This window comes from Muscardinus avellanarius (genome assembly GCF_963383645.1).
Source record: "Muscardinus avellanarius genome assembly, chromosome: 2".
NCBI lineage: Eukaryota > Metazoa > Chordata > Mammalia > Rodentia > Gliridae > Muscardinus > Muscardinus avellanarius.
Window position 1 is genome coordinate 36,961,731 of NC_137787.1, and position 18,137 is coordinate 36,979,867.

General features: G+C 43.5%; 1 protein-coding gene across 1 annotated transcript in view; it reads left to right on the plus strand.

Moving 5' to 3' along the window:
• Nucleotides 1-12,050: 12,050 nt before the first annotated feature.
• Nucleotides 12,051-18,137, plus strand: part of FLACC1 (flagellum associated containing coiled-coil domains 1) — a gene marked incomplete at both ends in the record, with an annotated part of 31,081 nt that continues 24,994 nt past the window's right edge. Inside the window, 5 exons of the mRNA XM_080689347.1 lie at nucleotides 12,051-12,163; nucleotides 12,678-12,758; nucleotides 14,756-14,804; nucleotides 15,770-15,903; nucleotides 17,678-17,771. Coding sequence (XP_080545473.1) covers nucleotides 12,051-12,163; nucleotides 12,678-12,758; nucleotides 14,756-14,804; nucleotides 15,770-15,903; nucleotides 17,678-17,771 — 471 coding nt within the window. The remainder of the gene's footprint in view (nucleotides 12,164-12,677; nucleotides 12,759-14,755; nucleotides 14,805-15,769; nucleotides 15,904-17,677; nucleotides 17,772-18,137) is intronic.

Sequence of the window (18,137 nt, forward strand, 5' to 3'; positions counted from 1 at the left end):
AGCGCATCATTGCCTGACCTCGTACAGGTTAGCACGTGAGGAGAGATGTGCACTGATGCACAGGGTCTGGTCTGCCTGGAGAGAAAAGGGACGTTGCAGAAGGGCTGGGCATGTGCCAAGGGGGAAGTGGAGGAAAAGTCAGGATGAAGTCTTCATGGATGAAGGGTATTAGATTGAGAGTATAAGTGAATGGGCCCCGAGTATGTGGAGACAGGAAAGAAAGGTTTAATATACTCCTTCAGCTGAATTTTATTATCTTGAAAATAAAAAGTAAAGCCGGGCATGGTGGCGCACGCTTGTAATCCCCGCTCTTGGGAGGCGGAGACAGGAGGATCACGCAGGTTTGAAGCCAGCTGCAGGCGCGCTGGCTTAAGAGTCCCTGTTTAAAAATAAAAAAAAGTATAAAAAATAGGTCTGGGAGTGTAGCCTGGAGGTAGAAAGGTTTCCAGGAACCCCAGTACCACCAAAAAGAAAAAAAAGAAAAGAAAAAGTAAATAGAAAATAAATTCAGTAATACTGAAACATACCAGCGACACTGAACTTGCTGGCACCTTTACTTGTGAGCATGAGCAGGGAGAACCTACCTAAAAGAACCAGGAGAAAGAAGGAGCAGCTTTGGACTGCTGTAAAAGTGTGGATGTGTTGTTATCGAGACAGTAGTGATATGCTCATATAGTTCCCCTGCTAATGTCTACTTAAATTGTACATCCCTCTAAAGGTATGCTTACATTAGCAAACAATAATTTTATCTTTTTCTTAGATCAAAAAGAGAGACTCCCTTTGTCCTTTCTATTTTTAGTCCTTTAAGCCACTGGGAACTCAAATACCACCCAGATTCCTTTGTATTTATGATTACTAAAAGTTCATTTTTTAAATTTGTATTTTTATATAACATCCAAAATAATGTTGTGGGAAGGGGTTGGGAGGGCTTCACTTTAAGAAGGAAATGTAGGTAAATTGGAACCAAGGAAGTATGTTTTTAGAATATTTTTTCCAGATAATACAGTAGCCAAGGAATACAAACATAATTACATGTTGAAGTTTCCTTGGAGGCTGGAAGGAGTTAAACCAAAAGTGCAATCAGTAGGAATTAGCTTATGTTGTATATTTATATATGTAAAATTTTTGTAAGGAAAGTTGGTTGAAACTAACTTTTTCCAAAGTGCGCTATGCATATTTTTAATGAAAGATGACATGTATTTGCACAAAAATTCTCAGGCATATTAAATTATTATAAAGTAAAACCCAGGTGCTTGCTTTGAGAGTGTTTTCTTTTTATTTTTCCTAATGTAAATTTAAAAACATCTGTCTCGTTCTTGTCTTTAGAATTAGAAAACAGACTTTTTCATGGGAGAGTTAAGCTTCTTTTCTCTGGGGTTCTTTTTTTACAAACCGAAATGGTAAAGTGATACCCTAAGATTATGTTTCCACATTCGGCAGTGTGACGCAGATCTGTTTGCTGAATGTCACTGATCATCAGGGCCTGCTCCTCCTCAGATGACATGGCTCCGTCTAGGCAGGGCTGTTCAGGAAGAAATACCACTATATGAAAGACATGATGAGAAAAAAGATGGCAGAGGGGAATGACTATTTTATTTATGAAAACAAGAGAGCTATCACTAGGTCTTTCTGGTGCTTCATTTTCAACTGTTTTCTCCTTTGTCCTGACTTAACTGAAAGGCAATTTTCTGAAGAATGTTCAACTCCTGCACCAGTATTCCCCAGCCAGGGGTAGCCTTTCTCCTCCTGAGGCACCTCTCTTGCATGAAGAGCTGTGTGCGTGAATGGCAAACTAACATGCATGCAATGTTAGAATGTCGGGGTTTTCCAAAAATTTTTAGAATCTTTTAAAACACTTTTCTAAACAAATTTCTCAAAAACAAAGGGTAGAGAGATATCCCCTCCCTTTCATTCCTCTGCTCAGTCACGCTGATATCAGCAGACTGTATACGCACACATTCAGAAAGGATTCCAGGGAAGACTGGATCCCTAAATAGAAAACAAGAATCCTGATGTTTAAATCTCCTAAATATTACAGTTCACCTTTTTAAGAAAATGACATTTGGATTTCTACTCTTTACAGAAACTCTAGGGTGCTTACTTTAGCCAACTCTTAAAACTTTTTGTTTCCTAAGAAAATAGTCTTCCTGTTGCCTGGACATTTAGTTTCCAAGAAACATTAGGAAGTCGGACAATGTAGAGTTAGGGAGTAACAGTGTTATCGGATTTATATATGTTATATAAATCACTATAAGCTAGAGTCTAGTGCTCTAAGTATACTTTGTGTGTGTCTTTTATAACTAATGCCTACATGGTCACTGGAGGCACTCGGTGTATTAGCAGCCAAATAAGCACATGTGATTGAAGAAAGCCCGAATGGAGTTTTTGAAAATTAGATTGTTATTGATGTTCTGCCAGAAGCACAGTAATTCTGTACTGGTGCATGCTTGTCTCAAGAAATGTGCCCTATCTTAAAACTGGGTTTTGCTGATTTTTTAAAGTTTTCACTTAAAATTTTTGATACAGCCTGAGGACAGTACTATCTGCAATGCGTAGTCAGAACTAGAGCCTACATCAAGCTTTTCCTCTGTTTACCTGTATGCTTTGGTACTATTCACAAGTTGGTTTCTTCCATAGGAGCTGTTGGACATGTAATTCCATGCTTGTATGGGAAATCCCAAACTTTTTTTTCCTCCTTTGACAAGGTTTTTAGTGATTAATACCTCAGGTATTTTTGGGTAACCTATCATCTGTTAGGAAAGATAATCTTTGTGAGCTCAGAATTAAAAGTTCTCCTGAATTATGAAGATTCAAAATCTTATGTAAATAGCCTTAGGCATGGATCTTTAGGGAGAAGTTAATGACCATTGCTAAGGTAGTTTTTAAAAAAATTACTGCTAAATGCCCTTAATTTGACATAAGTGATTAGACTTTGGCAAGAGAGGAAATAAATTCGAGGCATCGCACAGGAGAGCCCATTCTCTAAAAGGTGTATTTTTGCACAGTATTTGTAGCTTGTTATTTTTTTCGAACATTCTAGGACATAACTAGTACTGGGGGTTCCAACATCTACTTCTGACATCTGGGTCTAGGGCTGCCAGTGTTTCAGGGGTGTGTACTCCTTGCACACCACAACTGTAGTGCTGTAACTGAGCCCTAGGAGTGGGTACAACTGCCCTCTGTGTGGGCCAGCCAGGGAATACCATTGTGTGATGTCTGGGATTTGACTTTGTCAAACACCTCTTTGTGCACCTCCCTTTGATTTGTCAAATGTAAATCAGTTAATAAACATGAATAGCTTCTTAAGTTTTACTTTGTCTCCCTGTGTTTTGTCCCAGATAAGCCTGCACTTGATGTTGTTTTGGGTTAGAAAATGACTTCTACTTATTGAATTAACACAAAAATGGTCATAAGTGGTAAACAGATATTATTGTACTTAACAGATACTTTTAAAAAATAGAATAGACTGTATTTCCTTAGCAAAGTAACAGTAACAAAAACTAAAATATAATTACTGTATATATAGGCTAGCAGTAGAACACTTGCCCACCATGCCTAAGCCACTGGGTTTGATCTCCAGCACTGCAAAAAAGAGATACATAAAATCTAAACTCATTGGTAGCAAATATTAAGTTTGGGATGATTCAGACTTGTGAAGCAATTCTTTCCCATAGTCCACAATTTTCTCTTGACTCTCTTGGCTATTTAGAAATTGTTTCTAAGAAACTAAATTTAAACATTATTAGTTTCTAGCTGGGCGTGGTGGCGCACGCTTGTAATCCCTGTGCTTGGGAGACGGAGACAGGAGGATCGCGCAGGTTCGAAGTCAGCCGCACTGGCGTAAGAGACCCTGTTTCAAAAATATAAAATAGGTCTGGGAGTGTAGCCCAAGGTAGAAGGGCTTCCAGGAAACCCAGGACCACAAAAAAAACCCCATTATTAGTTTCTAAAGAAAAAAATCCTTCAATATTATCTCCATGATTTAATTTCGTATTTTTAAAGATTCACTTAATAATACAGAATTGTGAATGTTTTGTGAAAAATAAAGTATGAGACTCTAGTTTGATATGAAATTTAATAATACTCTCAGCATCTTTATGTTTTCTTTTACAAATGAATATCAGTAGATATATTTAAGTCTGAAAACCTTTTGATGAGGGTAAAGATTTGGGACTTACACCATCCCATTTTCTCTATATTACATTAGAGCTATGCTAATATTACATTTTGTTTTTCTGTTTTTTATTAGTTTTTATAAAATGGGTCAGAATGCTGCAAATTTTTCAAATGGATAAAAAGATGCCAAGATAAAATGGTTGACTCATAGGCACCGTCAGTAATAGCATAAAGTGTTTTTGTTCTTTAAGAGACTGAGTAAGCATGCAAACAGTGATATGAGATGTTAGTAAAAAAATATATCAGCTCAAATATGAAAAAATCAAAGTATTCACAAAATTTCTTAGCAAAATCACTAAGTTGTTACAAAGCAAGATTTTTATATTACTTTCAAACTTATTGGGGTCAGGAATTTTTATGAAGCAATATCTTTTTCTATATTTCACTACCACTTTTATGGCTATTCTCACCATTTTTCATATAATATCTAGACCCATCCATTGATAAGAAGACTTGGCTTCATGTTCCATCTAGGTGTACATGTATGTAAATGTAAGAGTAATCAGAATTCATAATACAAAATGTTCTTCAGCCACCATGGGGAGTTCTTATAAATACCACTCCAGTATATGAGCACCTATAGAATTACAAATTATGGAATTAAACAAACAACCAGATATTCAGCACCACTGGCAAACTATTTCATCATACATGAATCTCGCAGTAATGCTGAGATTTTGACACGTTCCTTTTTTCTTACGACTGCTACCTCAATCTCTCCTGCATTCCAAAATGATGTCTGTCTTTGACTTTACCAGCAGAACAAACCACAAACCTTCACAACACTGGGACATTGTCAGCTTTTACTTTGAAGGGAAAGGCCAAGAGCTATGGAGCAGCACTCTCTGAGACCTGAAGAGTGTGAATGATGAAAGCAAATGTTTAGGGATATGTTCCTGCTGTTCCAGACCCATACACTGAGGCGTTTGTGTGCACCTGCACTGTGCAGTGCTCTCTAGAGCTCAGTACTCCAGATGATGCCCTCTCTTTTTAAGGGTGAGGGTAGCACTACAGGCTTTCACATATCTCCAGCAGCTCCCTTTTTGGATTCATTCAGTTCTCAGTCAATATTCTCACTACTATAATCCAGAAGACCTGACCACACAACGTAGAGAAAGGAAGATTTATTTGCTTGCAGGTTTTTGGAGCTTCTGTGTTCAGTCCATTAAGGCTGTCAGGATGTGACAGTGGGAAGCAGGGGAGAGAATGCAAAACTGCTCTCACATCATGGAGGCCAGAAGCAGAGAGAGGGATAGAGAGAGGCTATGCTTTTTACGCCACAGGCAGGAAGCAGAGACAAGGAGAGGAGAGAATGGAATAATCCCCCAGGCCAAGTTGCAGTAAAATCAAAATGAACAAGAAAGTTGTTTTTCTCTAGTGAGAAAAACCATCTTTATTTAGGAAAAAAAAATCTGAAACTGCATAACTGAAGGAGGTGTACTTTTACAGATTTCAAAGACTTAAATTCAAGGAAGAAAGTGACTGCCTTAGAGTTCTAGGTTTCTGTGAGCAAATGACAAAGGAGTTTAAAATCCATCACAGATTCTGCCTCACAACTATCACCATAGGACCAGTAAGCCTTGGAGTGCTATTTAACCCTATTTGCTCTGAAAATAGCTTCTTTTCTCTCCTGGCTAAGAATGAAAGTGGAAACCTAGTATGACTTCCTTGCTGTTGATCGTGGTCACTGATTTGAGTCTTGGAGAATTTAACTAGCTGCTTCTCCAACCTTCTTCTTTAAGAACAGTGCCCTAAGCTAATGAGGTCCCACCATTCTGTTTCCATAGCAATAAAAGAAACAAGCCTTTGCCAACCATCTTCAAAGCACAAACCTCTTAAGTCAAGCCCAAGCTAAAGGACTCTGAGTGGAGGAGTTACTTTCTCCTCTAGTTTGACTTTCATTGCAATACAAAGAGACCAAACTGGATTGTCTTTAGAAGAGAAGTTCATACCAGTTCAGCCTTGAATTGGATTCACTGCAAGTCTGTCTCTATATTATATTTACTGAGGATTTCTGCTTTGGCATCTCAACCACTTGGAATAACCACTAAAGCCTTCAGTTCTGGATTTGACCTAAAATGAACTCTGATTTGGGGCCGAAAGGAATTGGTGTCTCATTTACATTGTGGTTTCTTTGAGACTCTTGACTTGGGAAAGAACCATATGGGAACAAATCTTTGAGCCATCCATGGTAAGTTCTTTGGCAAAGATGCTTACGTGTGATTTTTTTCCCTTCTTACTGGTTGTTTAACCAGCGGCCTCTCTGAAGCTTTGTTGGCTGACAACTGCAGTGTCCCTCTGAGCCACAGGGAAATCATCAGGGAAATGCAGAAAGGCAAAGAGCGAAGAAAAATACACACACACACACACACACACACACACACACACACACACCTTTCTCAGCTATACCGTTTGGCATCAAGCCACTTAGTGCTGGAAATCAATCTAATCAATCTATGCTGGTATGGAAAGATCTACTAGAGTGTGTGTGTGTGTGTGTGTGTGTGTGTGTGTGAGCGCGCACGCGCGCTTTACTGGTGATTAAACCCAGGAGCGTGCTACCTCAAAGCTACACTCCCAGCCCTTTATATTTTTTGTTTTGAAACAGGGTCTTGCTAGGTTGCTGAGAGTCATACTACAGTGTGAGGTTGTCTTCCTCCTAAGGCTGTCTCAGCCTTCCAAGTACTGGGATTATAGGCATGTGCCACCATGCCTGGCTATCTACTAGGTATTTAGTTATACAAGAAGAGTAGCATAGCATGTAAAGTATATACTCGTTTATGTAAAAAGCTGAAAGACATGCAAATACATAGCATTTATGAAATAATACCTCCCACACCAAAAAAATAAAAAAGACTGTTAATAGTGGTTCCCTCTTGGGGTGTATTGGAAATCAGGACTGATGTTTATTGATATAACAGTTTGCTAAATATTGAAGTACTGCCAAACTGATCAGTAAAGGGCCATTGCCTAAGGCCTTAAAGTCTTCCTGGCCCCTTTGGTTGTCCCAACTCCTCCCCTGGCTCCCCAGACCACCACACAATTTAGTCATTGGCATGAGGTAGAATGGGGTCCTCTTGTTCCAGCCCTACAATCCCTGCCTATTCTGATTCTTCAATATCCTGGTCTTATAGGTTGTTGAATGTTTTGAGGGTCATTCCCATGGGTGTTTAGAAAGAGAACTTTACTTTTTTATATATTCACACTGGGTATTGAATCCAGGAGCATTTTACCTCTGAGCTATACCCCTAACCTAAATTAAAAACAAAAACAAACAAAAAACAGGGTCTTGCTAAATTTCTGCATGCTGGCCTGGAACCTGCAGTCTGCCCGTTTCAGCCTCCCAAGTACTAGGATTAAAGATGTGCACCATTGTGCCTGGCAAGAAAACTTTAGTTTTTAAGAGCAATTAAGCACTGAGACATTGTTTTGTTTTGTTTTGTTTTGGTTTTTTGGTGGTACTGGGGGTGGAACCCAGTGGCTTTCTACCTCCAGGCTATACTCCCAGGCCTTTTTTATATTTTATTTGGAAACAGGGTCTCACTAAATTTCTGAGAGCCTCACTCAGTAGCTGAGGCTGGCTTCGAACCCATGCGATCCTCCTGTCTCAGCCTCCCAAGCGCGGGGATTACAAGCGTGCGCCACCACGCCCGGCTGAGACATTGTTTATAATAGGAAAAGGGAAATAAACATTCATCAATAGAAATCCAGTTAAAAATATAAATAAGTATATTCATAGGATAGAAATTTACAGTCATAATAACATGAACATAAATCTCAGACTTGTTAAGATTTGCTTTAAGTTTGCTGTGAAGCAGTCCTCTGTTTATTAGAGAGCAGGGTGGGTGCAGATGAACAAGACTGGACGCCACTTGGCAATTGTTGAAACTATGGGATGATGAGTTCGTTATACTCTTTTCTCTACTTTTGTACATCTAAAAAAATTTTTTTTCTACTGTAAACACTTAAGTTTAGAGATTGATATAAATCTATAATTACTGACACAATAAAGCTCACGACATTGTCAAATAAAAAGTATATCAAAGCCAGGCATGGTGGCATACACCTGTAATCCCAGTACTTGGGAGGCTGAGACAGGAAGATCACAGATTCAAGGCCAGCCTCAACAATTTAGCAAGATCCTATTTCAAAATAAAATGACTGGGGGTGGGCTAGGGAGGTAGAGCTAAGAAAGAATGCCCCTGATTCAATCCCTAGTACTACAAAAAATACCTGTATTTCTAGAATGTAAGGACAGTTGTTCCATTTGTAAATGTGTATTGTGAGTGTGTGTTTCTTTAGATTAAAGAGAATTTTGGAAGGCACTAACAAAAATATTTTCAGCGGTCATCTCTAGGTGTAGAGTATTTGGGGATATTTTTTAACTTCCTTAGGCTTCTCTGTTTTGATTTTTCTCCGCAATGAGCCAGTTTCAATTCAACACACATACAGATGCATACTCACACACATACACAAATAAGTCTATCCTTCTTAAAAACATTTAAATGAAAATTCCATCATGAGGCTCATGAAATTCAGACCTCACAGCCACTGATTTTTGAGAACCTACTGTGCGCATGACGGTTCACTAGGAGCTTTCCTGACATGGTCCTTAATTTAATATGCATGGCAGCACAATGAGGCACAAACTCCTATGGTTCTTGTTTTGCAGATGGGAAGACTGAGACTCAATAAGTTTCTTACCATTTCACCCCTACATAGAGCAGACTCTCGGCAAAGGCAATCCAATCTAGTTTCAAAGCCTAAGCAAAATTTCAGCAAAGAATGTTTTATGTGTATGGGGGAATCATAATCCCGACATTCTGGGCCATTTGCCATTTTTAATATATTCATTTTTGATGGTTGCTTGCATAGGCACATCTCTGTATTTATATCCAATGCGTACATGTCATTTCAAATCACAGCACTGTTATCACAGACTTTATTTTGTTTTGCAATGCTGGGGATGGAACTCGGGGCCTGGTAGACAAAAGGCTATACCCCAACCCCTACAAAGATTTTAAATGATTGTTTAAATTTTTTATGAAATGCTACCGGTGATTGTATCACATATGCAATTTCCCTATGCGTTCTGGTTTTTAAAGTCAACACTTAATATTACCTATAATATTGCAGTGATTATTACACTTTGGCAGTCTCATTTGTGCCTCTCCTCCTCATGGAGCTGGTCCTACGTTAACAATCACCCAGGTTATTATTTGGGAAACAAATATCCATCAAATGCTTATTGAGAAAGCTACTGTGCAGGCCTGCCCTTCAGAGCCATGCAGTCCCATCAGGTAGGCAAGACGTGGAATGGGGAGGCCAGGCACTAGGTGCCGGCCTGCCTTGGCTTCCTACTTCTTGGCCAGGAACTCCTGAGACATCTTCCAGGGTCAGGGTTGGTGCCTTTCTTCATTGAACCAAAACAGAAGTGAAGCTTCTTTCTTGCTGTAGATTCTCACCTGAATCCCAGCCCCTGTGAACTCACCACCTCACCTGTGTGGCTCAATCCTACCTGCTTCCCTAGCCTTGTCTCTGTGACTCTCACTGATGTCTGAAAGATCTTGCCAGGGCCCCCAAGAACAGTGAAGAAGGGACAGTTGCATATGGCGGCCCTGTCATCCCATCTCCAGGCCTCAGCTGTTCACCCAGGCTCCTGCCTCCTTTCTACTCCGATCTCCACATGGCCCCTGGCCTCTGGCCCAGCGCAGCCCTGCACCCACTTGAACCTGCACCCTGCTCTGCTCCCAGGGTCAGCCTCCCGCCTCTGCACTGCAGCTTGTTCTGCTCTCTGCTGACACCACCACTGACTGGAGCTCCCGAGGGGCGAGGCCCGGACCCTCAGTATTGCCCGGTGTTTTGCACGGTGCACACAGCATAACCTGTAAGTGTTAGGCGGTTAAGTCGGCATTTACACGGAGGCAGTCACCCCGTATCTTTGAGTCTCAGCGTCCTCTTTAATAGAGGAGATTCAGCTTTCAGGTCTCCCTTATCTCGAAAAGTCATTAGCCACATACCAGGGTTCCTCAGGCATCAGTCGTGTAATAGAAGAAGGTTTATTATTTCATTTTCAAGTAATTCTTAGGCAAATTTATTCCAGTGTAGTACTGAAACCAGTCTTCAAGTTAGAAATTAAGTAAAATCTGTTATCATTTTAATACCTCTATTGGGTTATTGGTTCTCATAACATATTTTGGTGTTTGTTTTTATAATCCATTGATATCATTTAAAAACCAAATAGCATTAAAAATTCAGTATGGAAGATTTCTGTCCCACCCTCCGTACCTGTCATTTGTACTCTTCAGAATGCTCCTTAGAGGTAATTATCTTCAATTCTTTTAGCCTTTTTTTTCTTTTTTTTTGGAATTTAACCTTAGATTTCTAATTAATTTGCCTTTCATTGTTGCAGCACTGAACTGGAACCTAGGGCCTCACAGACGCCAGGCAAGTTCTCTACTACTGAGCTGCACCCCCAGCCTGGTTTGTTAATTTTTCAATTTTAGATCTTCTCCATTAAATGAGGATTTAGCTTTTCAGCATCCTCCAGTGTACTCACAATTCACTTTTTGGTTAAATCAACATTTCATCTACATTGGTACATATGAGTGTGTACTTTACTAAAATTATACTTATAGAATATTTTATCCTAGTATTTTGCACATTTTTTGTTGTTTTGTTAGATTTCTCAATTTCTATTGCCAGTTTCCTCCACAAGCTCTGGTTCCTATTTCTCTGTAACAACTTACCACAAACTCAGTGACTTCAAACACCACCAATTTATTATCTTCTGGTTCTGAAGGTCAGAATCTGAAATGGGGACTCCTTGGGCCGACCTTGAGGTGTTTTGCAGCTGCCCAGTCCCTTCAGCCACGCCAAGTCCCATACTCATGGGCTCTGGAGATTAGAAGGAGGACGTGTTTGAGAGAGGAAGGGAGGAGAATGGCCACAGTTCATCCTGCTCTGTGCTCCGACAAACCTAACAACTGCCCATCAGTATCATCAGAAAATCCTGTTCCAAGTCCTGAGTCTTTGAGGAATTTGGCAGACAAGGTGGCTCCTCCTTCCTTCCCCCTCTGCAGGCACAGAGGCCCCAGGGTGCCACGGCGAGGGCCCTCGTGGGCCCATCCCTGGTGCGGTATCACCTGCTCTCCCATTTTATTGTGTCTGAGGAATGAAAACTCTCTCATTTTTAGCTTGATTCTGGAAAAGAACAAAATAAGTATGGGCAGGCTTCATGGATTTCTGACAGTTGTCTTTCATACAGAGCCTCATGGAAGCGGGTGGCGTCTACAGAGAAAGGGAGAGGAGCTGCCATTCTAATTCTGGCAGGAGGCCACTAGTGAGAAGCTGGAAGGCTCACTTGCACTGCAGTTTGAGTAATAGGGCTGGTTTTCCAGATAATTCTGTGCAGGACCTGTTGTGGGAGTTTTTCTTCACTCCAGCAAGGGATAGTGTGACTTGATAGAAGAGTGGGGACTTTGAACCAGTGATGCCTGTGTTTGCTCCAAGCTTTACAACTTGCTACCTCTGTGGACTCTGATTCTCCTATTTCTTTGTGAGATTGGATAGCCAATAATTGAGCACTTATTGTGTACCTGGCTCACAGTTAAAACTAAATTATGGAAATTTTTAAATTGCTTTCAAGTCTACTGGGTAGCAAGGGGTAACATGTTATTCTATAGTCAACACCCAACACCAGATCGAAAGCTTCTGGAATTCACCATTTTTGGGGGGAGGGCCTTCCTTGAGCCCTTACCAATTTGTCTCTAAATATTTTGATTCTAAGTGATGTAAGTTTCTGCTGTTGTTTTTTCATATCAGCAAGAACCTTCTTAAATATCTAGCAGCCAAGCCTGTCCCTGACCTGGGCCATGTATCCCAACCCTCTCATCTACTGCACCTGCTGGGACCCCTGGAACTTGGGGCCACGGAGGCTAATCAAGACCCCTCATCCTCCAAGAAAGACCTCCACGAGGAGGGCCAAGTAAGGATTATCTGGGATGGGGTAGGAACAGAGAGCTTGGGTTTCATGTGCAGACTTTTTTGTCTTGAAATGTTTCCAAAACACTAAGCTTCCCAGCAGAATCCCAAGTGGGCCAGAAGCCTAGCTCTGCGCAGCACTCTCTGCCAGCCCGTGGGCTGCATACTGATGATACCAGTCCTGCCTGGGCTCAGCGTCTCCATAAATGAGGAAGCCTGAGCATTGGTGCAACTGGAAAAGTGCAGCCTCCAAACAAGAGTGTTTGGTGGCCACCATCTCTTCCTAAGGACAAGAGCTTTGGGAACTGGGGGACAAGCTGTGTTCCTAACCTGGGCACAGTGGATAAGTGCCAGGCCTAGGCCCTGAGGTTTTAAAGTCTTCTGATCTTCAAGGTTCCAGCTGTGAAGCTATATTTTCCAATTTGGAATCACTGTGGAGATATATTTAATGTGGAGTGTTGAGACAGGTCTTTTGAATTTCCTGTGTCCTCTTTTTAGTTACTTATTTTTACTTTCAGGCTTGCTCCTCTTCTGCCAGCTTCAAAGGAGCATGATTACCTCCAACACCAAACAATAGCAAAACCTGTTGTTGCCCCAAAGTAAGTATTTTAAGTCCATGAGGTAGGAAAGGTTTGAAGCGTGTGAATAAAATAATCCTCTCCTTGACCTTCACAGCCCTGCTTGCTTGAAGTAATTTGCTGCCAGGCATGTCAGATAATTGCCAGTGCCCGTCCACTGTGACTCTCCCAGGCCCTATGCATAGATTTTTTGTTTTGTTTTGTTTTGTTTTTGTACTGGAGACTGAACCCAGGGACATTCGACTTCTGAGAGGGACCTCTAGCCCTTTAAATTTTTTTTTTTTTAATTTTTGAAACAGTGTCTCACTAAGTAGCTAAGGCTGACCCTAAATTTATAATTCTCTTGTCTCAGCCTCCCAGGTAGTGGGGTTACGTGTAGGTGTGTGCTACCAAGCTGCATAGATTCTGTGTAGTTCTGCCCCCTATAGTTCCCAAAGTCATTACAAATGAGCTCTCAGCAGGATGCCCCCCATAGCTGCCCTGAAAATGATCAGTGCTTATCATAATTATGGAGACTTGGCAAGCCTCCTTCATATTTATGGTGGTGATGCACCTTAGCTGACCAATTTCCTGTGTCTAAGATGTTCTATAGACCATATCTCTGTTTTTATAACAAATTAAAATTTTTGCTCACATTTGACAAGCTGACCTGTCTGGCCTCTTCCAGGAGACAGAGAGGCCAAGGGGGCATGAGTGGAGGGGCTGAGGGGAGAGTGGTAGAGATGAGCTCGGAGGAGGCAGCAAGGTAACGGATGTGGTAGAAGGAGATGCCCACATCCCGGTCCCTGGAGACTGGGAATATTGTGTTTCTTGCCAGAGGAGTTGGGGTTGCTGATGACGTTAAGGTTGCTAAGCAGCCGACCTGGAAGATGGAGAGATGACCCTGGATTTTCCAAGTGGCCCGACACAGTCATGAAGGTCCCTGTATGTGAAAGAGGAAGAGGGGCAGGAGTATAGCTCAGTGGCAGAGCGCTTCCCTAGAACGCGTGAGACCCTGGGTTTATGCCCCAGCAAAAACAGAAAACGCCAGGCCGTAAAAAAGAACAAGATTATGCCATTTAGATGTAACTAGAGAACGATATTGCTAAGTGATACTAGCCAGTCTCAGAAAGTCAAGGGTCAAATGTTTTCTCTCCTATGTGGAAGCGAGAAAGAAAACAGGAAACAATTGGAACTTCAGTGAGATGAGGAGAGAGACCTGCAGGACAGTGCGAGAGGACTGAGGGAGGGCCAAGGGAGGAAGAATGTGAGGACTGAGGCAGGGAGTAGTTCAAGTAATGTACGTCCTATATGAGGTATCAGTGCAGTCTCGCCAGCACGCAGGAGGAGGGGTGCAGAGGGACACACCCAGTGCCCTGCGCAGGAATCTTATCACTTTTTTTGTGTGTATGTGTGTCTGGGGATGGAACCCAGGGGCATTCGACCTCCGAGCTACACCCCCAGGCCTATTTTTTATTCTTTATTTTGAAACAGGGTCTCACTGAGTTGCAGAGGGCCTCACAAAGTAGCTGAGGCTGTCTGCAAACCGCGATCCTCCTGTCTCGGCCTCCAGAATGCTGGGCTTACACAGTGCACCCCCACACCCGGCTTGAACCAATCACTCTTAATCTCACTATGGATGTATAATGACAATACACCAAAAATAGTATGTAGGGGAAAAGGAAGTGAGTGTCCGAGTCAGAGGAGGCAGGACGCAGAAGCAGAGGTCAGAGTGGAGCGACTGCAGCCTTGAAGGTGGAGGGAGAGGCCTCAGGACACAGGGGCGGGCTGGCCTTGAAGCTGAACAAGCAAGAGAATAGATTCGCCCCCAAAACCTTCAGGGGACCCGTTGACTCGAGCTAAAGGAGACAGGTCTCGGACTCCAGCCTCCCAGGGGCTTGCATCAAGGAGTTTCCCAGCCACCCCGGGGTCCCCTAAGGCCGGGCCACAGGCACTCAGAGAACAGCATCAGGGTGCCCTCCTGGGCTTCGGACTTCCCTTTTCTCTGGCTGCTTTCTAAGCGCCTCTTTCTCTCGCAGAGTGAAAATTCCCTTAGAAAAGCAAGAGGAGAGCATCAAGTTACCCTATGTGAGTAAACGTGGGAAAAGGACAGCTCAGAAGTAGAATGCCCCTGAGTTCAATCTCCAGTATCATAAAAAAATCTTGGCTGATTTTTTTTTATTTTATACTTTATTTGGAAACAGGGTCTCACTAAGTTGCTGAGAGCCTCACTAAGTAATTGAGGCTGGCTTCGAACTTGTGTGATCCTCCTGTCTCAGCCTCCCAAGCGCTGGGATTACAAGCGTGCGCCACCACTCCCGGCAGAGTTGTTTTTTTTTGTTTTTTTTTTAAATTGAATCCAGAGGCTTTCAGCTTCTAAGCTACACCCCAGTCCTATGTTATTTTATTTATTTTTATTTGAAACAGGGAAACAAGGTCTCACTAAGTTGCTGCGGCTGGTTATAAAGCTACAATCTTCCTATCTCAGCCTCCCAAGTATTGGGGTTTCAGGTGTATGCCACATGTCCAGCTTTTATTTTTCTTTGAAACAGGGTCTCACTAAATTACCACATGCTGGAACCTAAGATCCTGTTTCAGCCTCCCAGGTACTAGGACTATAGGCATGCACCATCGTACCTGTCCCCAGAGATGCTGAATAGTTAGAGGTTGGTGGCAGGGCCAAGATTTAGTTCAGGCCTGGCCAATTTCAAAACCTGAGCAGTTTCCACAAGGTTGAACTGCATGGTTCTAGGCACTTTGGAGCATGCATGGGAGAGGCAGGGCAGTGGGGCGGAGTGTGGAGTGTGGAGTGGATGATGCAGTTTGGCACCATTGAACTGGAGTGGTCTCGAGAGGCATCCAGGAGCCAGTTTAGAGTTGGAGTTGGAGCTGAGAGAGCTGAGGGAGAATGGTAAGTGGAGAGGGTGCAGAACTCAGGCCCACAATCCTATCTCATGGCTCTGTTTCTAAGCCATACATCAATAGTAGACGACTTGGAGGCATCTCAGCCCTCTGAGTTTGCAGTTGACTTTACCTTCCACCTTGGTGCCCAGGAAGTGATCGACGTGTCACCAGGTTATCAGCTCACTCGGAATCGGGAGCAGATTTCTGTTACCTTGGGGGATGAGATGTTCAGTAGGAAAAAGCAGTTGGATTCTGAGATGATGGACAAAGTCAACATCTCCAGGTAATGTCCTTGGCCCAGCACTTGGTACTGTTTGTTCTCGCCTGGCCCAGCCTGGCCTCCAGGACCAGCTGTGGCCACCTGTGCCCAGGCCACGGGCCCTGCTCCGAAGGCTGCAAGGCCACCTCCCTCCTGCCCCGTTTCTTGATGCTGCGCCTTTCCACGCCCACCTCACCTTGCTCTGATCTCAGCACGAGCGGATCCAAGGGCTCGTACGACTTACCAAGGAGAGCGGTTGATCCTGGGGCGAGGAACCAATAAAATGCCCACAGAACAGTCTAGATTTAGAGTGTGTGAATTAAAAGCAAAGTCCCCAAAGCCTGGATTATGCATTTCTTTTTTATTTTAAATAGCCTCCCCCAGTACCTCTCAGTCCATGCCCCTGTGAGTCGGGTGTGGAGAGTTGGGTGGCAGCTCCTGCCGGGCACACAGCCGTCCTCTGTCACTGATGCCCACCCGCTTGCCGTCCTCCAATGCCATACTGTTATGCCTCCACACCTTTCACTCTACCTCCTAAATCTCTCTCCTGTGTTCTCCTTCCCCACTGTCTTACCTCAGCTCAGGCATCTTCGTATCTGCACCACAGGAGAGCTCCCTGAGCAGCTCTGTTCTTGTACTTTGGTCTACTTTGAAAATACAGACAGAAATCTAAGAGACCGAAAAAATACCAGGAACACACACACACACACACACACACACACACACACTCATTCACTCACTCACTCACTCACTTATCTATTAGTGTCTAGGAAAGAAACAAGCAAACTGCTAACAGGGTTGAAAAGGATTTAGACTGGGCATCAGGACATACCTTGCAACCATGCTGATCTAATGTGGTCCAGAGCAGCCAGACCCAAGTCCCTGGCCCCCCAGCCAGTGAGGCATTCCATCTCTGCTGTCCTTTCCCGCTCATCTATGATCCTCTGCAGGAAGAGAACAGGCCGTGCACCCCTAGTTAAGCCAGCAACTACAGCCACCTTGTGGCCTCATAAGAAAGTTGTCTCCAGCCGTGACATAATGAAACAGAGGAGTCCACGCTTGCTTATTCCCCGGTGAACCTGGGAGTGGAGCTTCCAATGAAGACCATGTTCAAAAGTCAAGGCTTCCCTGTTGTTCTGTCTCAGACCCTGGCACCTTCTCCTCCACACTCTCTCTTGCTGTCTTCCCTCACACACTCTCCGTGCCTCGTTTGACATGGAGGGTGACTGGCCCAGGGCACAAAGCCTGTCAAATAGAGGGACCCCGCACTGCACACAGCATCGCCTGCCACGCAGTCATCTCCAGCTCACCCAGATACCGTGGCAGCCCCAGACCAGAAACACAGTGAGCCGTCGCCGGCTCTGAAAGCCACTCTCTAAATTCCTTCTTCACCCCATGTCTGGCCCATTCCTTATCTACCCTTCACTGTGAGCATCACCCTACTCCTTCTCATTCCTAATCCTCTGAACAGCTCCCTCTCCCATTTCAGCTGTCATTACCAAATCAAGGCCAGACCTTAATAAATATCTGGCATGTTCCTATTTCCCCTCTACACAATAGGACACCAGACCGCCCTGCTAACTTCTGGTCAGTTTACCCAAAAGGCTAGATCTGAGTTTCAACTTTCCTCTTGCAAAATACCTTCTCCAAGACTCCCCTCCATCCCATTCCACCACCCCATGTTGGTGGAGCCAGTGTAGAGCATGGCCTGGCTTTCTCAGGACCAGTCACTCATCCCTGGGGCCTGACTGGTGTGGGACAGTCAGCGCTGTGGATGATAGAATCCCTTGTCCCACAGGACTGACATCATTTTTGACCTTGAGGAGCAGATCTCAGAGCTGACAGCAATCATTGAACAAATGAACAGAGACCACCAGACTACGCAGAGAATGGTGAGTGATCCTTGCATCTGCCAACGTCTTTATGGGGAGGGTAAGGCTAATATTTCAGATCACCTGTGTGCTGGGCAAATGCCAAGCACTCTGCTCCTGTGAGCCATGTCGTCCAGGTGATGGGACTCTGAAGACAACACTGTGCTTCCCGTAGGAGCTGCAAGAACTCAGTGCCCAACTTGTTTCTGGGAGTTCTCCATGTGCCTCGGGGCGTGCAGTGATGCTGTCCTCTCCTCACTAGAGGGCACCAGTCACCCCCTTCTGGCCACTGTGGTGAAATTAGCTTCAGAAGTTGCTGATTGCACCAGCATGGAGGATGTTAGCAGTGTTGCTCAAAAGCTTCCTGGAGCCGGGTGTGGTGGCGCA